Source organism: Drosophila santomea, chromosome 3L (genome assembly GCF_016746245.2).
Source record: "Drosophila santomea strain STO CAGO 1482 chromosome 3L, Prin_Dsan_1.1, whole genome shotgun sequence".
Lineage (NCBI taxonomy): Eukaryota > Metazoa > Arthropoda > Insecta > Diptera > Drosophilidae > Drosophila > Drosophila santomea.
The window spans coordinates 7,237,672-7,262,424 of record NC_053018.2 but is presented as its reverse complement, the minus strand read 5'-3'; the positions used below and the strand labels follow the sequence as shown (position 1 = coordinate 7,262,424).

General features: G+C 42.8%; 2 protein-coding genes across 9 annotated transcripts in view; one reads left to right on the top strand and one right to left on the bottom strand.

The window, feature by feature from the left end:
- The window catches only part of LOC120448713 (calcium uniporter protein, mitochondrial), a 43,512-nt gene that overhangs the window by 5,786 nt on the left and 12,973 nt on the right, over positions 1 to 24,753 (bottom strand). The gene's annotated exons all lie outside the window — the stretch shown is intronic.
- Positions 2,106 to 24,479, top strand: LOC120448710 (protein javelin). Of its 2 annotated transcripts, XM_039630872.2 has the most exons (7): positions 2,106 to 2,279; positions 15,418 to 15,953; positions 16,396 to 16,747; positions 18,641 to 21,301; positions 21,356 to 22,286; positions 22,734 to 22,980; positions 23,296 to 24,479. In XM_039630872.2, the coding sequence occupies exons 1-7, from the start codon at positions 2,218 to 2,220 to the stop codon at positions 24,258 to 24,260; spliced, it is 5,754 nt and encodes a 1,917-aa protein (XP_039486806.1). In that variant the 5' UTR covers positions 2,106 to 2,217; the 3' UTR covers positions 24,261 to 24,479. The 2 variants fall into 2 exon arrangements, with proteins under 2 accessions (XP_039486806.1, XP_039486805.1); XM_039630871.2 differs by having other exon boundaries at positions 2,107 to 2,279; positions 18,641 to 22,286.

Here is a 24,753-nt window from a genome sequence, read left to right as displayed (position 1 = left end):
ATATGCCAGCAGAGTTACTACATTTTACGCAGAATTAAGTTTGTTCAATATCCCATTTTTTTTTAGCAACTAATCTAATTTCCCAAACACTCCTCGTTTTCCTGTCGCCTGAATTATGTGGCCACAGTTAAACTTTATGCCGCCCCATCTAAGCGGATAAAAGCACTTCATCCTGCTTTACATTACTTAAATTAAGCAAGGGCGAAACCGAGATCCAAAAACAAAACATGAAATCAAATGGAAAAACGTTGTAGGAGGAAAGGGAAAATATGCGTAAGCCGAGGGCAAACTGATACAAAAAGCCCCATTTCAACAACATTCGGGCATCCATAAAGCATCGATGCGCCTTTAAGCTCATAAAATATTTATGAAATTGCAGGACAGCGGAAAATCTTTTGAAATATCCACTTTTATTTGGCCCTTTATTGTGGTGCTTGTTTGTTTTCTTTCAATGTCAGCAGTAAAATCCCTGATTTTTTGAACCAAAATTATTTGCCTGCTTATTTTCAGGGTATGACAATATTACTCAGTTTATATTCCGTTGAGCTTGAAAACAACTAAATTTTGTAAAGATTTATTTTCAAGTTTGATGCTAATTCAAGTCCGCCAGGTAACCGCCTTATTAAAAAAAAATCCACGAAAAGCGCTGAGAGTTTTGCGGAAAACTCAACAAGCTTGGGTGATTCCGTGGGTGGTGTTTTGTGTGGTGTGTTTGCATACAAAAGTGAAAGAGAGGGTACCGCAGAAACCGCAACCTCAACCGCTTTGCGGGCATTGTGTTTTTGCATTGTGCTTAGGCCTTTTAATATTTCACTGCATTTGCTCCTATTTTATTCACCTTGAACCCATTCTGCGCCATAAGCCAAAGGCAACTGCGGAGTTTGCACAATAATCCCAAACTGCGGGCCAAGACAAACAGCGCGTAACAAAGTGCTCGGGATGCAGGCAACTTCAATGCAGTTTTCTCGAGTGTCTGGCGCACAAAAGTAGGCAATGCCTTTGCACATTTATTTTTTTTTTTTTGAGAGGCACATTTGCAGAACTCAAGGACAGCATCGGTGGCTGGCACATAGGATATATTTATGGCCATGAACACGTTGCCATTTATAGTCCACGGCAGTGGGAATCTGTTTTTAGAGGCTCCATTAAAAATTGAAATGATCTATAAGTGCAAGGCGGGCCTAGCAGGGCCACGGAATATGGTATGCTTTGCACTGGGCATAATGCATTTGTCTTGTTTAGGACACAACTTTAATATTCCATCTATAAAATGTAAAAACAGGGCGGCAGAGTACATTTGTTAGATGTGCTGGGTATAATTTGGTTTTTAGTAGTGCTAAAAGTTGATATGATGGTTCAAATATGACATATTTAGGAATAAGAAACCTTTTAATTCAAATAAATTAAAGTATTTTAAGTAACTCAGCTAAAGGATGAAGCATCAAATTATCCCCACATTTCCTGGCAACGCAGTTCAAACACTTCATCACAGTCTTTATAATAACCGAAAAATATCTTCGCAAGTCCTGTGCAATGCTATTAAATTTGAGTCAATGCAAGTCCAGCAGACTTTTCTCTGTCGCCCAAAATCGATTTTCTTGCACTTTATAATTCACTGCTTTTTAAAACAATGTACTGTGTGAAATCTCCGCTTTGAGGCGACCATCTCTGCTCCTCTCACCTTGGACTGTGGACGCACAGGGCGGAAATTGTGTTTTTCTGATTGCCACTGTATGTGCGGTATGTAATTCCCGGACCGGTGGGAAAACAAGACAAGAATCCCCAAGAACGCATCGTTGAACTCTTTAAGCACTTCACATGGGCGACACAACGAGGACATTGCGGCCGTCGAGTGGCAACACTTTGAGTGGCCCAAGTGACGTGTGGAGCCCCGGAGGATGCTTCTCCTCCTTCGCTCACTTGGTCGCTTATTAAATAGATAACGCCTCCGCCATATGCTGCTTCGTGTTTCACTGTTCCGTGTGCTGTGTGTGTATATATTTAGCTGCCTCGAGCAAAGTTTATTAATTGCATAAACTTTACGCAAATTAAATGTCAAGCCGCAGTTATATTATCTTCCACTTGCAGGCCGCCTGCTCCCGCCACGAAACTATTAGCTACGTGAGTCCTCCGTGGAAGGTCGACCTTCGAGTCCGGCACATTTTGCACGTCAAAATAGGCTCCGGACAGAGTCACAGCCTCTGCTATGGCGGCACGATGGGCAACGGATATTTTCGAACGTCACAAACGTCGTCGTCGTCACGCCAGCGGGAAAAGCGGTAAGTGACACCCAACCCAGCTACAGCATAAGTGCACTCAGAAAAATAACACAGACTGTGCTTTAAATACTCCTTCCTGTGATTTAAAACCCTCTAAAAACTTTGAAATCTTGATTTATGTAGCAAATATTGATAACTTGTAGGTTAATGTTAGTGAGTACATTGAATTCAATAAAGAGCTCGTGTAAATCGTGACATTTGTCACATCGTCTTTATGACAAATGAGCAAACCGAACCCGCATTAGTTGGTCGAGTGTAACAAGGATTCAGTTTTGGGTCAAGTACTTCGTAGGAGGGGGAGCTAATAAAATATCCTTACATACGTAGAATGACGGGCAGGGTTTCCTGGAAAGCCATAAAAGTTGCTGGCGTGTGAGTAGCCGCCGACCCAGTTCCCCTCTCTAATCAGCCTCCACTGGACATCGATATTTATGTCCTGCGGTTCGGGGGAAAAACACATTTTGTGGATGTGACAAATGGTCGCCCAAGACAGAAGGGTTTAAAAGTATTGGACTGACTGGGCAATTTTAGTGTTTAATGAAGTAAGGATTTGCAAGGCAAAGCTCTGGGAAAGCCACTAAGGGCATATATAAATTTTTAGCATCAAAAGTCACATTTAAAGGCTTGACTTAATCAAAATAAAGTTGCCAGCTCTTCAAGCGATAAAGGCGAAGCGTGAAAACAAAAAGAAATGTAAATAATAAATGTTTTAAGACAAGAGAAAACTGTGAAAAACGAAGTCATATAAATTTGCAGGTGTTTTTGCTAAAGTTGAGGAAAAAAATATTTATCAAAAGTTTTGCGAGGCTAAGCATAACGCAAAGAGGTCGAAAAAATCATGAGAAAACTTTCTGGCTGCGAAGAAGGTGGAAATGGAAAAATAATTTGTGATGATTTCCACCAAACATAATTAGTGAGCTGCTCTTTGGCGATGACTTTTAAATCGATTTTATTTGCGAATTTAATTGACGATGCGGAAAAAACAAATAGCTTTGGATGTCCGCCACAAATGGAACACTTTACCAATTAATTAAATGGCAGAAAGGCCAAATTGAGGACGCAATTAAGGACACGGTCAAATAAGAACGGCAATTAAAATCGCCAACGGCGCCTACATGAGAAGCACACTATAAATACTAGAATAGATGGAATGGGCGTGGCGTCCAGTATGCAAGGATTCAGTGTGAGTCCTTTTGGGGGCGGGCTTTGGCCAGTGAGCGTGGGCGTGGCAGCTGCTCCCTGCCGACAGCTGTTGGCGCTGCTCAAATTCCAATCTGCCGCCATCGAAGCGGCGAAGTGCATAAGCTCCAAAAAATGACGAGGGAGGGTTTCACGAAAAGCAATTAAAACGGCTTTCTATTTTTCTCCTTCGATGTGAGGGTGGCTATATTGTGTTCCAGTTTATAATGATTTCCAATTAAGTCACCACAACTGGAATTTCTACAGTTGATGTCTAAACTAATGAACTCATAGCAACTTAAAACTTTCTGAAATACAAACACTATATAATTTGGGTTTTCTTGAAATTGCTATTCAACCGAAAGTGAGAAACGTACTAATTAAGTAAAATTAGTATTGAAACTGACAATTTATGCTTTAAAGTTCCTATCGAAACATGCACAAATGTTATTTTTGAAAGTCACTGCAGATTGCATAGAGCACTTTCAACCTCAGGAAAAACTGCAAACCCCACTTTAAAGTGCCCGCTGTATTGAACCACAAACCAATGGAAAATTTGGTCGTTTATTTTTTTTGTGCTTCCCAGCCAGTGGCAACCGGAAAACATTTTCCCACTTTTCGATACAAGCGCCCCTTTGCTTGGCCAAAATTGAATTGATCCCGTTCGCAGTCGAAAGTCTTGTTTTGTTCTCCCATATTTTGCGCCATTATTTCGACGGCGTTGTTTTCCCTCCGCTGCTGAACGCACAGCACACGGAGTTTCTGAAAAGCCGACAGGCAGTCCGCTTCATTTGCATATAGAATGCGTGTTCCGAGGGGCGGTGGTAATGTATCGACGGGATTTTGGCAACTCGGGAACTCAGAAACTCGGAAACGGAAGATGAATAGAGGGTATGTGGGGTCATGTGGGCGGAAGTGTCTACATGAAGATGTTAAAGATACAACAGCGATTCGATGACAATTTTTTTTTTTGGCCACTGGGCCAGTAAACACCAATCGATTTATGCATAGGGAACAGACGGGCACGGATGGATGTGTCAATGGGGCCATGGGTTAAGATTAACCTTTGTCAGCCTCCAACATTTAGTCACGTATCATTGGAGCTCTACATTTTTATGGTAACTGCTATGTAAGGGAATGTCTTTGTGTTTGAACACTGAAGAAAAATTCAACATATAGTATTGACAAAAGTGTTTTAAACAATTTCAAAACAGATCTTAAAAGCGAAAGTTTTTTCTTTCAAAAGAAACACTTTCAAGCTATGAAATTATTTAAGAATCCTTTTGCATACTATGTTTTTCTTGCAGTGTATATGGGTGACGGATTCGTACAGGTACGGTGTGCAGGTGCTTGTATAGTATGTGTGTTTGTGTTGGTGTCAGCATTACGTGTTAGGCATACTTCTCTGTACTTTTCTCTCTTGGCCCATCCAAGTCTTATTCAACGCTGTCAACTCACCTGTAAATACAAAGGTAAAAGTGGAGAAAAGATCGTTAGAGATGTTGTTAAGGCGCAATAAATTTCTAAACTTAGATGAACAAATTGGATTGACTTTCAGTGTGGGCGCTTCACGAAACTCTATTGCATACTTCTGCAACGACATTCAATTTTTTATGGACATTCGATGTACATTAAAAAAGTTTCAAGCACATTTTGGCATGCAAAAACCGAAGCAGAAAATAGAACAACAGCAACGAAAAAAAAACTCGACTATTGGTAGCTAAACTTTCACCAAATTTAATTTGTCGGCAGCAAAAATAGTAATTGGAGGGAGGGAAAGTAAAACTGTCTGCTGTGAGTGAGTGAGACAGACGAAGGATAGCCAGTTTAGCCTCAAACAATTTACCAATTAGAATGTGAAAAAAGTTTGTACGCTTGTGCCGTCAAAGTAAAGTACGAAATAATTGCATTTTTTAACTCCGCCCACAACGCCTGCGGTTTATGACGACGACTGTCTGGCTGTATAATAAATATTTCACACTAAATTGCACATTGTGAATTAAAAGTGAAAAAGGAGCAACGAGCCAAAGGCGGCTAAATGAAGTGAAATGGGCCTAAAGAACGAATGATGGAGAGCCCACAAATTGCCGCTGAATGTGTGCAAATGGCAGCAGCAAAAGCGCTGGGAAACCCAGGGAAATAAAGCAAGAGTTGAGACAATTTCCGCAAACGAGCCAGGACAAGCAAAGGCAGGAAAAGCGAAACGCCTAGAAGCAGGCTATACAAATTTGCCAGCCCACTTGCACGTGTATGTGAATGTGTATGTGAATGTGCATGTGTATATGTGCACAGGCAAAAGGCGTAACGAGCGAATATCGCTTTCCCCTCCCAGCTATTTAGCCCCTCTTTTCTCCCCCCGCCCCAACCCGTTGCAGCTCAACAGACATTGAGATTGTCAATGTCTGGCGGAGCGTATAACATTTTCTCAGTTTCGTGTCTCGTGTCTGCTGTCTGATAAATTCTGCATCCCAGTCTCCAGCCTCCAGTCTCCATCATCTGTCCGATTATCTCGCCCAGATTTCGCCTTGCACATGCAATTGATTAATGCCATGCACAAATTGACAAGCGAACAGAACCAGCTAACAGCTACACTCCACCAGGCCCAAGCTTATCTAATTTAGGGGAGTACACGAGGACCTCGGAGCATTGCCAGAAGTGGCGGAATACGAGGTATTTTCCTAGTCCTAAAGTTTTTCGAAAGCCATTAGAAACTATAATTATAAGAGATGCGTAACTTCCGTACCATTAGCTTTTCTCTTCAGCTAACAATTTCAAAGTAAACAAAGTAGTTCTTATAACTTTAAACCCAAGTTTGCATAAAACCGTGATTTTTATTTGCGAGAATCCGCTCCTGAGTGCATTTCACTTATCCATTCACTGGATCCATTGTACATCCATCGCCTGACTGGCTGTCGAATCAGTAAGCACATGTGCACCTCCAGCATTTGCATATCTGACTATATGAACACACTGCTTTCTATTTGTTTCACGTGTTTGCATTTCCCTGACTGAAAATAAATATTTACCATATTACAATAGTTTCCCTGGCTTTGCATAATGCGGCACAGCAAAAAAATACTAAGAGAAAAATATCTAAAATTTAAAAAGCTTTTTTTTTACAAATTAAAAGCACAATTTTTAGAAATAAATTGGTTTAACTATAACTATATTGTATAACTGAATGCCTAACCTTCAATAGTTGCCAGGAAAAGAGTTATACTTCCAAGTGCACTTGATATACTTGTCCACCAATATTTGCCTTGACTTTAAAAGCCATCTGGTGCTTGGCTTGGCCTAACAAGATGTCATAGTGCTTCCATAAGCAGTGCGAGAATAATTCGGAATAAAGGAACTTTTACCATCCGCCCTGCATGAATGTATGCATGCTTGTTTATGTGTCAAAACAGCGTAAACAAGTTTGCAATTTTCTGAAAAGCAGGATGAAAAAACCTAAACCAAATAAAAACAAGGTACTAAGTTGGCTTTTATGCACTGCGCGGCTATATAAGTAGAATGGAAGGGAGAAATGGAAAGAAAGGCATATGTTTTATTTATTGTTTGGCTGCACTTTCGCAGCACTTTTGAGCATTTGCTTTGGTCGCTTTATTGCATTTTTTTGCAGCAGCTTTGGCAACTTTAAAGGCGCAGAAAAATACACAAGCTGAAACATCCAACAGAACGCTTATTTTGAGTGAAAGCTCTGGGTGAAAGAGGCAACTAGACATGGAGAAATTATTTTGGATGGAGGGACAGAAGAGGTGGGACTTGGAAATTAAAGAGATCCTGGCCACTTGTGAGAAGCGTCCACGAGTCGCTAAACATTAAAGATTTCCGCACAAGGCTTATAGTAAATGCAGAATGGGTGCGAGAAGCTTTGCAACATTTGTCTTAATTTTAAAGTTCTGCACATTTGGACAACTATTTTTACTGCTATAGAAAAAAAACGGATTATTTTTCATTAAAAAAAAAATCGGATGTTTTCAATCGGCGTTTTTGCCATAACTTGCTAAAAATGACCGCACAGCTAAAATAAAGACTGTTTTGTGCAGCTAATAAACATAGCTAACAATGTCCATCCCCACTTTTTCGATATTTGAAAAAAAAAATTTGGAAAAATTTTCGCATTTTCGATAACGGGTACCATCATCAAAATTTGCAAAAAATGGCAAAAAATTAACATTTCAATGTATGTACATGGATCGATAGGGAATTTTGTTACGAATTCAACGAGATATGGCATTCCACATTTGGACAACTATTTTTACTGCTATCGAAAAAAAACGAATTATTTTTCATCAAAAAATCGAAAAAAACATTTTTTCTAAAAATCGGATATTTTCAATCGGCGTTTTCGCCATAACTTGGCCAAAAATGGCCGCACAGCTAAAATTTTGTTGAATTTTCAAGATGCACTTTGAATTATTTATGTAGCTCAGTTTCGCTTTGCTCTTTTTTACTGTTCATTTACTAAAACAGTTGCCTTCTGCAATGAGAAGAGGCAAGCAATTTTAAGTTTAAATTTTCTTTAGAACTCTTAGTGCTTAGTAATTATTATTCTTGAATATTTACTAGCGCAAAAAGTATTGTGTACACAGTGAAAATGTAAACAGCGTTGAGCACTTGGGGAATACAAATCAGGGCTTCCATTTAATATATGCAGTAAGAAGTTAGTAAGTGGGGATCTGTCTATAACATTGAAAGTGCATGACGATACCTCTGGCAATTGCAAATTGGCCCAAATGCATTGTTGGCTTTGCTGTTTCTTGGGCTGCGAGACACGCAGTTCCATCTCGAAACACGTCTTCGTATAAAAAATTCCGCTGGAGGATTTAATTTGATGGTGGCAGAGGGCAGAAGAGGGAAGCTTTCTAGTTCAAAGGATCATCTGGGGTGCACAAGTGTAATTCGTATCAATTTATGCAGGACGTGATGCTGCCTCAGATGCTGGATAAATTGGCAGAAACGTTTCTTTTTGGGAAGAGCTAGAGCCAAACCAGTATATAGTGGAAATAGAAAGCACTGGTGCTTGGAAGGTATCCTTGTGTGTAATTTATTTTTACTCATTCATTTTTACTAACTAATTCCATTAGAGAATCGAGAACTGAAACGAAATCAAGCCCAAAGTTTTTTAAAGTTGAAACATACATTCAGTTGACTAAAGTGCACTATAATAACATTTAAACTAATATTAAAAAGTTTCTTGTTCGCATTACAATGCTTGAGATCTCTGCATATAATGCAATAATATGCTGAAGACTTCATAGGAAAACCTTAATACTATATTACTTCACACCATGCCAATTAAAATTCCTATTACTCCATCTGAGCTGCCGTTCAACTTTTAGAACTTTTATTTGCCAGTTCCGCTCAAAGGCCATTTAAAGTATTTCCGAAAAACCATCTCCAGTCACACTTGACTTATTTCATTACACACACGCCAAAAAGCCGCTCACTTGCCGCAAAATAAAAATCGTATATCGTGTTTATAAATAAAAATTCTTTTGTGAGCGCTGCTGCAATGGAAGGGCTTCCAAAAAAAGAGTCAAAATTATTTCATTGGTCACGCTGGCTGGCCAGAAAGCTGGATATATATACGTATGAATATATAGTACATAAGCAGAAAGATCGGGGCAGTCAAAACAAAAGGCGACAAAACAGGAAGCCCATTCCCGCCGCAAACCCCAATCAAAAGCCCGAGCCATGCGTGCATGGCAACCAATGCGACCACGTTGGAAAATCAAGTCAAATGAAAAAGGGGAAAACTCTGCTCGCGACATATGCGTTCATCGCGGCCACATGTCACAACATTAAAATCACATTTTGAGCTGGCCAAAACCAGAGAAAGAGACGGCAACAGTGGCAGCGGGAGTGGGAGAGCGATTCGGCCCATTTGGGAGCAGTTTCTTTTTACTTTTGCCCCGCGTCCACGGCATTTGCATCAATTTGACGGCTGCTCTGCGCTTCACTGCCTCAGTGCCTCACTTCCTCACTCTTTCAGTGCCTCACTTCCTCATTCTGTCAGTGCCTACCTTCCTCACTCTTTCAGTGCCTCAATGGCTAAAAGCACTGAGCATCAATCATATATTTACCTGCAAATATGTGCTTAACTTTAATTTAATCCCATTAAATGGCTTAAAGTCTCACTTCGATCTATGGAAATTATATACATATGTGCGACACTTTCAGACACCTTGCAGTTCGTAATTTTAGGCACATGCATTCTTATATGATATGAATAGAGTGAAAATATTTAAATTAAAGACAATGTTTAATTGGTTTTATCGCAGTGCACTGAGTGGTGCAATGTTTCGCTGCTGCCGCTTTATGACGATCAACGCGCTGCCATCCGCTCGAGTTACTCGATTACAAGTGAGCGACGCATTTCCGCCGGCTTTGTTGTTGTGCGGCGAGCAGTTCGCAGTTTGGAGCTCCGAATTCCAAGTTTTGACTAGGTGACGCTGCTCTCCCCGATGACGAAACACGACGAAATGGCAGCCAGCGTCAAAAGTTCAACAGCAAGTGAGTTGGATGAGTGGGGTTCAGTACTTCAGTGGCTCCACAGTTCACTTGAGTTCATTGCTGGGGCTCAAAAGCCAGGGGGCCGGGCCCAAAGCCCATCAGTCGACCCCTTGCCATTGGGAACTTTTTGTTTTGCATTATTCACGAGCATTGCCACATGGTACCACACACAGTGGTTCAAACTGGCCGTAAAACTGCCGCAAAATTTGGGAAAACTAACTTTTGTGCATCAATAATACTTGTGAGGGTTTTGAAAAAAATTGGAGTGCATAATATAAGGGGTATAATAATATAGGGAGTATAATAAATAAAGTTATTCATATTAAAGAGTGGATAATATTTTTTAAAGTATGTTTTGTGTACCGATGTTGTATTTGTTTATTGGTTCTTATTCGTTGAGTTCTTCGATTTCCTCGAATTTCAACCACTGTTTTACGAACTTAACAGCTTATCCCCAGTTTAACTACACAACAGAAGCAGACCTAGCTCATTTGTCATTCAAAAGGCATCATCTCCAGTGGGAGCTGGAGAAAGGGTTCCAGAAGGAAAGGGTTTCCACGACCTTTAACCCCATGCCGCAGCTCCCTTGTGCGAAACTTCAATTTGTTTTTGATGGTGCGGTAATTGCAGTTCGACTCGATAATGAGAGTTGCTACTGGTTTTCGGTTTAATTGGGCGCCAAATTACTTTTCACTTTGCCATTGCGATTAAGCTGGAAAATTTCATTAACACTACGAGGCGCACCTTGGATGGTAATAAAAACCAAACGCAAGTGGCTAAAAGTTTGAAACTCGAGACTCCAAATTGCGCCATTGTTGCTGCAGGCAAATAATAACAATGAAAGAGAAAAAGGGCGGCAGGAGGCGGGGCAGCGTGTCACTGAAAAAGGTTAACAAAATAATAACAAACAAATGAACAGTATTATTGTAGACGTCGGCAGAGCAGTTGCTGCGCAGTCGCCACTTGCCACTTGCCACGAAAAGCAGCCGCGCATGCGCTCAGCATTTTTCACCATTTCAGTCGCTCGAGAGACGTAAAAGCGGCAACAACCGAGAAAACCGGTGGAAAGCAACCAGCAACAAATCGAAACAAAAAATCGAAAAAAACCGCGCGCGTTTTTTTCTCTTTTTCTCGGTATTTATTGCTTTTTACCCATTTCATGGACAATAAACTCAATTTTGCATTAACCACAAAAATCAACAAACTGTGCAAAGGCGGGCGCCATCAATAGAAAGCATTCAACTGGGTTAAAATGGGATGTGGCAACAAGCGAACAAGATGAATGTTTATTTGCACTGCGGAGTCAAGATGTGACCCACAAAACCCCAAGCAACATCAACTCACTGTTTTGTGTGTAAAACAATATTTGTGACAAATGGCAGAGAACCTCATCATTTGCTTGTGCACAAAGCAGCCAGGAATCAATGCATGGAACCATTAATCTAAAAGCATTAATGATTTAAGGAATTTATTTGTCAGTTGGGTAAGAATGCTTCTCATTTGTCTTTGGGTAAATTAACCATTAATTGGAGTGAACTGGAAAGGGAATCGTAATTTACAAATTGTTGTCCATTTGTCACTTAACTTTAAGTATAGAATTGGAATAAATACTTAATAGTAAGAGACACGAAGACAACTGATTGATAACACGTTATAAAGCTCCTTAATAATATTATTAAAATATTTCATATACAATTTAAGATAGTTTGAGTAAATTGTGACCTCATTTGGCGCACTAAATGGTCCATTTTCCGAGAAATTGAACATTAATGGAGTAAATAAATGGAGTAAAGAAAGGTAGCCCCAAATTCCGCATTAACAAGTTGTTTGCAAACCATTAATTCCGGCAGTATCGATCGCGAATACCCGCACGTAACCAGTTTCCACTTTAGATGATTGAGTGTCCTGCGACAAATGGCAAACTTATTTGTCCACTCATTGACAGAGCCGGCAGCCAAGTTTTTGCCTAATTTATGAGCCTGTGTCGCGTTGAAAGAGGAGCTGGCTGAAATGCAATTTGCGGGCAACCGCAGTTACAGCGGCAGAAAATTGATTTAGCATTTATTTGCAACTCTCCTGACCTACAGCGATTTTGGTAACGATGTTGCGGCAGAGAGGCGAAAAATGTCGTACTTTTCGGAAAATGCCATTCGAAATGTCGCTGGAGGCCGGTGCCCATCTTCTTGCAACATTTTTGGACAGGTTTTGCTGTTTGGATTTTTCGTTTTCGGTACAATCGCAATGGATGAGAGATGATTCAGATCGGTGGGGTCTTGAACAATACGCTCTGATTATTCCAGTTCTTTTATTTCATATTAATTCTATTTTGCACAATTGAAAACCTATTGTGTATGGCCGTGTGAGAATGATGCCGATTGCGAATCCGAATGATTTTATGTATTTATTTTTTGCAAGTTTATGCTTCGTTGGCTGTTTTTGTTGAGATGCTTTTCATGTAAATCGGCATTCGGCGGTTTGCCGGTTTGCAGGTTTGCTTGTTTTTCATCCAATAGATATCTGTGTTAATTAATTTGGCGCTGTCATGCGCGATTTTGCCATTTCCATTTTGGCACGAACGTGTTTATTTCACTGCATTTTTCTTTTCTTTTTTTTTTTTTTGTTGTGGCATAATTTAATTAGCTGCTCTTAAATGTATTTAAAGGCCTCAGCTTCTTTGTTTCCATAATGCCAGCAACAAAAATGCTGTGTTATTTTTTGAGCTGTACTAAATAATTTGTTAAGTTTTAATTAGCTTTTTTCTCATTATTTATTTAAAACCGTTAGAGGCGGTTTGTTTGTTTGGTTCGTGTTTTTTTTTGGCCAATAGCGCGTTGAAAATCGCTCGCTAATCGCACGCAAATCGCATTGACTTTTTTCTGCTGCGTTTTTATGTGATTGCCCTTGAGCAGATGTGTTGCAGAAAAGTGAGAAATTTAATTCGGCGCGCGTTACAATAAAAATCAAGTTTAAAGCGAAACAAAAAGCGAACACGTGACTGGAAAACCAAACTGAATTTGTTATTTTCATTTGTGCGAAAACAGAGAAACAGAGTGGCAATATGGCAGAATGTTTATAAACCCCGCTGTCAGTCATAAAACGGCATTAAAAGCAATTAGCAAGTTGCTTTATATTCACCGTCGAGCGAACATATTGCCTGGGATAATTAATATCTTGATATTTCGAGGCAAAATAATCGGAAGGAAACGAAAGCGGAAAAACCACTCTTGGCGCCTCCAAAACGAAAGTAAAAGATGTGAGATATTATCGTTGAATTCATATAGCTAGGGAACACGCAATTTAACAATTTTCACGCATTCCACCCAGTGTTGACATTCGTCTAATTAAGTTTTTAGTAAAATACAAACAAAATGTGATACAAAATGGCTAAAAACCATACACATTTAAGCTTACCAATCCTGGTGTGTGTGTGTCTTTTAGCCAAAAACGTAATGGAACTGGCAATAGAGCAGGACAAATGAGGCCAGGCCAATACTAAGCAGTTGGCAGTTGAGTGCGATTGCGAGTGCGAGTGCTCAGCACTTTCTGGCTCTTTATTTTTATTTTTATGTCAGCTGCTCTCGGTCCATAAACCCAGGCGGCGCTACAAGGAACAAGAACAAGGACAAACGGCAGGAGAGCCGCCAGGATGGCGCGGCCTGAATCCTGCCTGAATTCAGAATCCCCGCACACAGTTGAACATTAGGTGGCAGCATTTGCAATTGTAATGACTCGCATCTGAAATGCAACCATCCGGTAAAATGTGCTGCGCTTCCAGCCAGTTCATCCTGCTCCTCCACATCCGCAGCCACCTTTCCAAAGGACTCGGGACACAGGAGCAATGAGCAGTTGGCTGCTGAGACAGCTGCAATTAACACGGAAACTATTGCAGCGGGTAAATGGAAAAAGCCTCTTGTCACTTTTGAACTTTTGCCATTGGAAAGCATTTTGTGGCATGCAAATTAGGCGGAGATTAGTCGGAAAGTTGGCCAAGTCTAGGTCACCTAAAGGATAAGGATAAAGGATAAGCAGAGCTAGTAATTTTATGGTATGCCAACATCACATTTTTATTTCGGCTTTATGAAAAATAAAAATAGTTTTAAGGTGCTCTCGCGCTGTCACAAACTTTCTTTTGGTTTTATAAAACTTGGAAAGTATCATAAAATTTTAGTTAGTGAGAGTAGCGTTGCCATTTTTTTAATAATGAATATACTTTTGCTTTTATAAAACTTGGAAAGGATCATTAAATTCGAGTTAGTAAGAGTAGCGTTGCAAACGAATTGTTTCTAAAACCCAAATGTCAAAAACATACCATGTCCTTTTTGATAAACGTCCAAATCTTGAGTAAAATAAAACGAGCGTGAAATTGTTAGCACCACACATAAAAAAACATTTAAATGTTTCCAAAGCAGGTCCAGTAAAATATATATCTGCATGCGATGCTGCAGCAATAACTCAAAAGTTCTACGCAGAATTCCCAGTACCGACCGGAGTACAGCAGCTATTCCGCAATCAATCTGCCAATCCGTGGCAGACGCTTTCCATTTTACAAATGGCAAATAGCTTTCCTGACTTTTCCGGCGCTTTTCACAACGGCGAAGTCACAGATGGCGCGGTTCTCATGCTTCATTTGGCAGCTCAGGTAAAAAAGCTGCTGGCTAAGCAATTTTCCCCCAATCAGTCAAGGTTGCAGCCACCCAACCACCCAACCACCCACCACCATCTATCCACCATCCAAAGGGGCACACGTCGATGGTAATGGTGGTGGTGAAAGGCGGTAAGCAAATAGTCCTTTGGCTTAAACGCTACGAGGAGCAAAGTTCTCTGTTCTCGCTGCCCTCGTAAAACTGTTTGACTTTTATAGTGCAGTCTGTGGATCGTCTGCTTTTCGCGGTTCGCTTTTCGCTCGACTGAATGATTGCAATGCCAGTGGAAAAGAAAACTAATGTTTACAACTGCAGAATCACCTTTGGCGCTTAATTTAACTGGCGGACAGGTGGCAATGGCTCATAAAATACAGTCAATTTCTCATGTGTTACGGCAATGTAACGCAACCACATGAAATTGGATTTTCAAGCCCAAAACACAGAAAGCAAACTGTAACATAATTTTATACTTTTTAAGTATCTGTTTCCCAAAGCAGTTTATTTAAATCTATGTACAAATAAACTTTATATTTAATATAGTTATACACATGGATTGCTCTTATCATTGCATAAAATCGTGTTAATGGTTTGAGAACTAATACCATTGCAATTTATGGCCTAGGAATTACTGCAAAGCTTGGCTAAATAATATGAATATGGTAATATTACAAAAATTATTGTTCGCACGTGCCATAAAAATGATTAATGCCTGTTTGCGAATTCATAAATAAAACCATACATGCTTTTGGGACCTTTGACCCTGGCCATTAATAATTCTGCATATTTATCCCTTTCAGTGGCAAGGACAGCTATAGCTACCAGCACAATTACGTGGATCGGGTGCGTTTAGAGGACACCACTGGTGGACATTACCACAACAACAACCAGCACCAGCATCAGCACCAGCACCAGCAAACCACACACGATCCGAGGTGTCCGCAGTTGAGAGCCGCTGGCTGGAGGCACACACACAAATCCGTTTCCCATCTCGACTTGGCCACCAGCTGTCACGATGCAGCTGGAACTGGCTTAGGTCGCCACTCGCAGCAGCTGCACCACCACCACAGCAACCAAGTGAATGCGCACCACCAGCAGCAGAGTCACCACCATTTGCAGCACTCCAACTCCAACTCGCACTCCCACCATCCACACGCCCAGCCCCACTGGACGCAGTGCCGGGTGGGCGGGGCCGGAAGCGGAAACGGGCAGCTGAGGAACGCCCGATCGCTGGACTACACGCAACTGGAGCGGGAGGAGAACGCCTTGGACATCGCCGAGTTCTATTGGCGATTCGATGCGGAAGCTCCGCTCGACCAAGTCGATACCTACGCGGGTGAGTGGCGGCCTTCGGCTGGTTGGCATCCACTCGGCCATTTAGTTTATTAAGTTTGAATAAGATATCGGTTTAGGTGTCGCATAAATATTTCACTTGTCTGGCTAATTACCACATAAATGTCACGTGATAATATCATCGAGATTTTGATCTTTGATGATTTACTACAATCGTATAATTTATTGACCAATAAAATTATCAATACTTGGGTTTGCAGTCAATGGATTGCTAGTGCTATTGGCTCATATTCATATTAGTGTATTCAAGTGGTTAAACTATCAAAAAAATCTGACAAAAGTGTAGTTGACCTACATTTCAGTAAACGATTTTTTCGTTATTTATTAGGTGTTGAGTTTGTCATAGTGAACGTGATAATAAATGTAAACTTAACACTGTATTTTTCAACATTTATCTCTATACTTTCCCCTCTTTTCCCTCTCAGTTCTACCAATAAACGACAACTTTGAGTCCTCGGCTGCCACAGCAACGGCAGCAGGATCAAAGGAGGCAACCACCAGCAGCACCACCACAGTAGCCACCAAAGCAAATGGTGGTGCCACCACCACCACAACAACCACCAGCACCACCACCGCAACCACTGCCGCTGCCAACGCCCTGCTGGACATCTTGGGCAGCGAGTCGTGCAGCTTGAGGAGATCGCGCAGCTTGGCCGTAATACGTGAGGAGACATTTAGCGACCTGCAAATTGGATCGGCCAGCAGCAGTCGTCGTCGATCGCAGCTAATACCGCGTGCCCGGCTCGTCAACCGCGGATTTTTCCGTGAATCGCCCCGGTGAGTGAGCCACACACACACTGCACTGCATACGAAAGAAAAACAATCATAAAAGGTTCTTTTGACATACTTAATATGTTTTGCATAGAACTTGTACCATAAATATTACTTGCACATATCTTAAGCTTCTGGCTTTCTATAAGATTAGAAATATTGCATTGTGTGCTCTAAGCCGAAGTGCGACGGACTAAGCTTAGCTATAACTTGCTCTCAAGTGCTCAAGTGCTTCAGGTACGGCAATCACGCATACGCCGCGTAGACACGGTGCGATTTCAGCTGATTTTGGCCGTGCCAGTCGCCAGTTGCCAGTCGTCAGTCGTTGAGCGACGCTCGCCGCAAACTCAACAGGTCTCGGCACAAATTTCAGTTTAAACAATTCAACAAAAAGCCGCCGGCCAAATTGTTGCGGTCGGTTTGTTGTCGCCGTTTCATTTTCCATTTGTGTTGGCTGCTGGTCTCTGCGGTTTGTGTGCGGCCTTTTTATTTTTGAACCCGACTCACCGACTCCGCTGGTCAGGGTCATTATCCAGAGGTCAGTGTTTGCTGCGCATAACCTGCGGTTGTCCATTTAACCTGAACCTGATTGGTGACAACTGCAAAGTGCAATCTATCGAACGCTTAAGCACGTTACATAAGAACATTTCAGTTTTGTGAGCAGTAAAAGTTTAGTGCGGAGTTGGGTCTTTTTCATTTCGCATTTGGTGGTAGTTTATCCCCACGTTGTTTAATTAAAATTGCAAAAGTTTGTTGTTTGCCAATTGTTTGAGCAGCTGCATGCATGAGTCGTATGAGTCGTATGAGTTGGCGGGCATGTGACAGCGAATTGGAAAAGCTTTTAGCTACGTCCCACTCGTTCGTCCTGCCATTAACACACACGTTATCCTGCGCATCCTGGCAATGGCATGTGCAGTCGTCGAGCTGCCATGGCACTCGGAATCGCATCCTTCCCGCTCCGTCGCACTCTGTTCTCTGGGCTTTTCCGTTTTTCATTTAATTTGCCGCAAATCGTCGCGTCAAGTGGCTGAGTAAATCATCAACAAAACCCGCTCGAGTGCAATGTGCAGTTGAAACGGATACGGTGGTCCAAAGTGACGGCTCATTCTTGATGTGGGATAATGGAGGCTTTAGCTCAGAGATCTCAATTGAAAGGTCTTTAGACCCAGAGTTTGAGAAGAGAACTCGTTTGAAACCAATAAAGATATATGTTGCAGGTTCAGTAATTTATGAATGAAATTTAATCGTTATTCGACGGCTTATTGTGGTGGTTAACAGCACGGCAATTACGAACCATGCATACAATTAAATTTAAATCCAGTCATGAGAATAATTAAAATCATTAAAAGCAAACAAATCAACACATTGTAAATGCTTCCAATCTTACTGTTGACCTTTTATTGAGTTTTTCTATGCAGGCATAGTTCTACTGTAACTATTATAAAGAAAAAAAAACTCGACACTCAATTTAAACGCTACTCACTTTGAAAGTGCAACATTTGCTATGGGCCCATACCTTCGTCACCGATTTGACACATTTAATTTCGTGTTTGCCCATAAAATTCTATCAATCACCTGTCGCAGTTCCCTTTTTTATTTGCTGCAGTTGGCTGCCCATTTGAATGACAAACAAGAACCCACTTTTGACTGCCCGACATTCTCAGTTAGGTTTCTGTTGCTTTGTGCGGATTAATTGATTTAGACATCACATGTCTGATACTACATACTTGCAATTGAGGGTCGTTGAACGAGGCCAACACTGTGTGGTGGCTGGCGAAGTGCAAGGGGCACTCATCATGTCATTAGATGTAATTTACTTATGATAGGCCAACATGCAAAACAATGCCATCATTAACGAGCCCATTCTCCCGTTTCGATTCTCCCAACTCCCAACCGCAGATTGAACGGCAAACCGAATCAGGCGACCTTGGTGGGTGAGCAGCCAGCGGATCAGCCTACGGCGGATGACACCCACAGCCAGAGAAGCAACTCGGGCACTTGCGATTCGCATCAGCAGCAACAGCAACAGCAGCAGCAGCAGCAACATCAACATCAACATCAACAGCAACAACAGAGACGGCTTAGCAGAGAATCGCGTGACTTTGATGTCTACTATGATAATCTGAAACGCTTGGACGCCTTGGCTTTGAATCTGAGTGAGCAATTGCATCCTTGGCACAACGACAAGAGCGACTTGGAGAGCTTGAACTCGGATTACTTCAAAAATTCATTGCATCAGAATCATCTGGATCAACAGCAACCATCTTCGCTGGAATTTGAAGCCCTCGAACAAGTGGCAGCTAGTTTGCTCAAGGAAAGACCAAGGATTTATCAATCAAGGCGGCAGCAGCAGAACAGGAATAACCACCACTCCAACTGCCTGCAACGACACCTGGACACGGGTGGTGAATCCTGTCCAGAGCACAGTCAGAGTAGTGTTTTCCCAGAGACTACGACCAGTAATTCAGATGATCAGACGGACAGCCCATCGCTTTCGGAACAGGAATACGACTTAACACACATCGAGGAGATCTACCAGCAGGGCAACAACGGTGAGGAGAGCTACGAGATCATAAGTCTTACGACCACCACAAGGACACGTTTCGAGAGCAGTGAGGGCGAGGAGGAGGAGCAAACGGGAGAGGAAGTTGTGGATAGTCTGACCACGCCCACGGAGCCACAGACCAGCGACAGTGAGAGCACCTTGAGGCAAAACCACAACGAACAGTTGGACAAACTGATTGCTTATGATTCTGTTTACCTCTCCTCAGAGGATAGTTCAGATTGTACTTTAGTTGGCGAAAGCTGCGAGTCCTTTGAGCAGCGAACTTTCACCAGTTGTGGCGAAAGTGGTGAGCTGGAAACCCGCAGCTTACTGCACATTTCAATAGAAGACACGGTTTACGAACCGCAAGCGAAGCAGCACAAAAAGGCCACAAACCAAGAGGATCAACCTGCTCCGTTGCTGACCACCACAGCCAAAGTTGAGGCGCAGATCTTTACGCAAGTTTTGAAAGTAGAACACACGCCGAAACCCAAGATCCTGGCCGTAGTAGAAAAACGTAAGCTCAAGCAGGAGGAAGTCAAGCAGCAGCCGCCGGAACTGAAACGCCAGGCAACCGACTCCTTCGTGGTCAACACTGTCAACAAGTCCAACCTCGCAGAGAATCAGTATCACAGCCTGCCGGATGTCAATATAGGAGTGAGTCTGAAGGTGTGCGAGAATATCGACAAGGAGCTCAGATCATCCTACAATCAGCAGAGGCAGCAGCAGCGCAAGGAAGCCAAAAAGGAGCAGCAGGTGACCAGGGCAGAAACGTACGATTCCATTAGACGTTTCGGACGCGCCCATCAGAAAGCCAGGCAAAGGGAATACCAGGAAAGGGAAAGAGAACGCGAAAAAGAGGCGTCAGCAGCTCTTCAGGAAAAGGATAAGGAAAGGGAAAAAGAAAAAGAAAAGCCAAAGATAAACAAGGATTTTTCCGCACAGGAGCGGCAAATTGAAGTGAAAGGTACGACAAAGTCTCCAGCTGTAATCAAAGAAGTAGAGCAAATTTCCAGAAAGGAAGAGGCTGAAGACGACGAGGAGGAGGAAGAGGAGCCACTGCCACCACCGCCGCCACCATTGACCGAGGAATCGCAGCAGGAGGATTCTGCAGCGGATGTGGAAGAGGAGGACAATCTGTCCGTATCCATTTCACAACCGGAGCAACCCAAGGAGGCGCCCGTCATTGAGGTGGCCAATTTCAGCAGGCTAATCGAGCGTCGTGCGCAGGAAATCCGCGAGCGACAGGAGCATATAAAGCCATCCTTTCAAATAATCGTCACCGACGCCCAAAACAACATCATCCAGAAGGAGGCAATTCAGGAGAACAAGGAAACCAGTCAACAGATTAAGCCCAAACCCAGCACGAAAACAAATTCAAATTCAAACTCAAGCTCAAGTTGTAATCTCCTTCAGCGCCCTCTGCGACGCTCCGTGAGTTCCTCGAGTGGCAAACCGCTGGAACATCGCATCCTCAGCACCGGTGCTCCCATTTACAAGGCCCGACCTGTCCGGGTTTTGCCCTCCTCCAGCAGCGATTCGAGCTTCTCCAGGGGCAAAATGTCACGACCCCAAATACTGCATGTGGTGGATGGACGTGGAGGAGTAGCCGCAGGCGGAGGAGCAGGTGGCACCCTGCGAAGGAGGAGTAGTGCCAGGAGCATGGCCAGCACAATTAGCTCGCCGGGTGGTGAGGTGGCTAATGAATATCTGCAAAAAGTGGATGCAGTCCGTTGCTATTGGAACAAACTGGCGGGCAATGAACCGGAAACACTAAAAACAGAGCAGCCGGCAAGGGAAACCCAGCCAGGCATTCACTTCCAGTTGGGCGGAGAGACCACTACACAAGCCACGGATAAATCCGCAGTTGGCAGTGACTTTTGCAGCATGATGCCACATCCCTCGATTGAAATTGTGGAACTAGGCGAAGGTGCCCAAAAAGCCACCATTGTTAAGGCGGCTGCGGAACCAGAGGAGGATGCAGATGAGGATCAGGATCAGTTCGATCACATAAGGTATAAGGTACTAAAGTCACAGCAGCTGATTCGCAACAATTTCCTCTCCAGCAGAAATAAAAAGGAGGCCCAGTTTGATGGTCTCATTCAGTACCTGCAGGAATACAGTTTCCAGGAGCTGCTGAGCAACAATAATGTGGTGATAGTTGAGCCCGTAAGGACCAAGATCGAACGACCGCTGCAGGTGGGGATTAACAGTGGTTCCACGACTACGCCTTCAACTGTTCCTCCACCGAAACCTCCGCGGGTTGTAAATGCATCAGCTTCCCAGCCGAGGAAAATGCGGCAAAGACAAACGGGTGGAGCTGCTGCCAAACGGCATTTCTTCTACCAACCCGTGCGGGTGAACAGAGAGCTCTACGAGGATGAGCTACCAGATCCGGATACAGTTCGCAATGTTCGTCGCTTCTTCGAGCAGAATGTTCTGCCCACTCCTGGTCAGGGATTATTAGTGCAATCTCAGCAAAAGTTTGGTGGCTCAGCCTGCCAATTGAGTCCCAAATCAAGGAGAGCTAGGGGTTACCGGTACCTGACAATTGATACGAGTTATGGCGGAGCAGAGGAACAACCCAAAGGCATGGAGATGCTGGAGGAGCACAAGGCAAAGCACTGGGACAATGCCAGCCTATCAAGCGGAATTTCCAGTGGTGATTTGAGTTCCCCCTGCGGGGGGGAGTATCATCATCAGGAATCCCCAGTGATGGCATGCAAGGATGTTCATGTGCAGGACGTTGTTCGCAGACACAATAGCAATGCAGCCAATGCCAAAGCTCGAGCTAAATTCGCCAGCCGACGCACCTGGTGCATGGGTGCTGGTGGAGCAGGAGCAAATGAATCCCTTTATCGGCAGATTTATGAAAATAATTTGGAAAATTCTGAGCAGCAGGAAAATGGGGAACATCTGGACGAAGAGGACGACGATCAGGATGACCAGTACGAGGACGATGTGGAGCAGGACATGTGCGAGAATTATTACGTCAGCAATGTGAGTACACCGAAAGAATCGAATTAACTTTCCAAATTGATTGAGCACTTGTTATTTCAATCTTATCAAGACACTTATATTCATGATAATCGCAGCACTTAACTGATTAAAAGATATTTTAAAGTGGTTTGACAAGGTAATTGAGTTAAGTCCTTTATTAACTTGATTTCTATGAAGATTCATGTTTATTATTAAATATCACACATTTTTAAATAGTTTTTAATCATTTAAATAGTTTATCATTTAAATATAGTTCTAGGAAGTTACCAACTTAATTAATTCGATTAAAATGTAGATATTTCGTGCTTAGCTCGAGCTACTGGTTGCGTAAGCCTAGAATTTTTATATTTGTGAAACATATTGGGGTGCGGTCCTTTTGCGTGTGGCTTTATGGACCATTAGCCTTTGATGGCAGCCAGTCGTCTAATCTTTTGCTTTTGCCTTCAGGACGTGCTGGCCAAGATAAGGGAGTGCGGCTCAACTGTCACCTACTACGGAGGAAGGGTGCTGGAGAAGAACGCAACTAGCAGCACAGCGCCGTCCACAAAAACCACTCAGCCGATGACGGGGAGTGCCACACGCTCCCGAGTCCGTCAAATCGAGGCCTGCAATGTGTGCCTGCCGAGCGAGAGATGCGAACATCGATTGCAAACCAAACAAGCGGCTGGTGAACAGCAGCAGGACTCCTATCAAGGTGAGTAATGAGAACCATCCTGGCCAGGTCCAAACTCATAATTGGGTTGCAGACGGTGCACACTCGTTGTGAGCAATTTTAAACGTTTTCTTAAAGGCTCATTTGCTTATTAAGGTTGATTTTCGTTTTTAAAGTTAACTTATCTTTTAATTAAAATAGTTTGCGTACCCCAAGTAACGATAGTAAATAGTAAGCAACACGTTTTATCACAGTATCGTGATTTTTATAACTTTATCCCAGAAAATATGCTCATCATAAAGCCTGACATTGACAGCATAAAACACAAATGATTGTTGCCTTTCTCTCACTGTGCAGGCATCAAATTTAAGCTGGTGAAGTCGAACAGCTGCAGCAGTCGCCTGGAGTTGGCCGGAACTGGAGAAGATGAGGTCACCGCCGACAGTGAGGTAGTTCGAAAGATGGTACATCACTTCGAGGCGAATCAGACAACGGCCAGCAATGATGTCCAACTGACCATCAACAGTCAGAGTCCGATAACGTTGACGAAAAAGGAGCCGGAGGAGGAAGTGCCACGACGCCAAGTGACAGTAAATAATCACATCAATGTGCTGGGAGACACGATGCCCCACGAGTTCCAGGAGCCCCAGGAGAAGGCTGGAAACTTTAATGGCCGGCCGGAGGAGAATGGTTATGGCACTGTGGATGCTGTGACTGTGCCCACATACGAAAGTCAAGCCATGAACATACGGCTCGAACCGCCAGAGAGTAAGAATATCCTGCAAACTGCCGCTGCGACTGCTGCTGCTGCTGCTGCCAACAAAGTTTGCCGCAATAAAAACGTTGACTTGGCCTACACGCTGGTGAAGACAACGGCAAATCCTCCCAAGGGCAAGCCCATCGAAGCACCGCGCCAGAAAATTGGAAAACAGCTGCGCGAAGTTGAGGAAAATGTGGAAACAACAGCCGTGACAAAGGCCGCCATCAGGCTGACGAAGGCCGCACCATCGCAAATCATTGTGCCCGTCGATATTCACAGTCAGGCCTCGCTAGTAACGCACACTGCTCCAATTCCGGAGCGTCGATTGAGCAGTGCCAGCAGCAGTAACTCCGTGGTGGACAAAACCGTAGTGCGGCATTACGTGGCCAATGATAAGAGCATCTACGAGCGGCGCAAGTACGATGAGATTGAGTTCGAGGAGTTCGAGGTCTACGATCCCAGCAAGGAACCACCACCCCAAGTGGAGGAAAACCCCGAAAATAACCCCGAAAAAATACCCACAGATGCAGAGCTCTACGACAGCCTGGATGACAAAATGTAATCAACCACAAACTAATGCTCAATCGAGACACAAAACGGCAACGACGACTTCTTGGGGTTTCGGGTTAAAGCTTAAATTTAAAAACATCTCGTAGTTAACCATATTGGTAGCCTAATTTAGCTTAACAGGTAAAGCCAAAAGATTATACCATAAACTATCCAAAGTATAATGCATACATATATATAAATATTTAATCTTAATTTGCAAAACAAATTTCTGTCCAACTGTATATTGTAAGTTTATGCTTAAATAAATATGCAATTTATTTATCGAGTTGTGACAGCTGTCGACTACTTATTTATTATGCATTTCATTTTCCGAAGCCAACGGGCAACTCGCACCATTTCATTACTGAAATTATCTATCACATTTCAAAGTGGGAAAACCACAACGACCACTAATTTGTCAAACTTATCTTTAATTAATCGATAATTTATGGGCATGTGCAATTCAATGCAAATACGTAAAGTGGGCGAATAAAGTGATTAGAAAG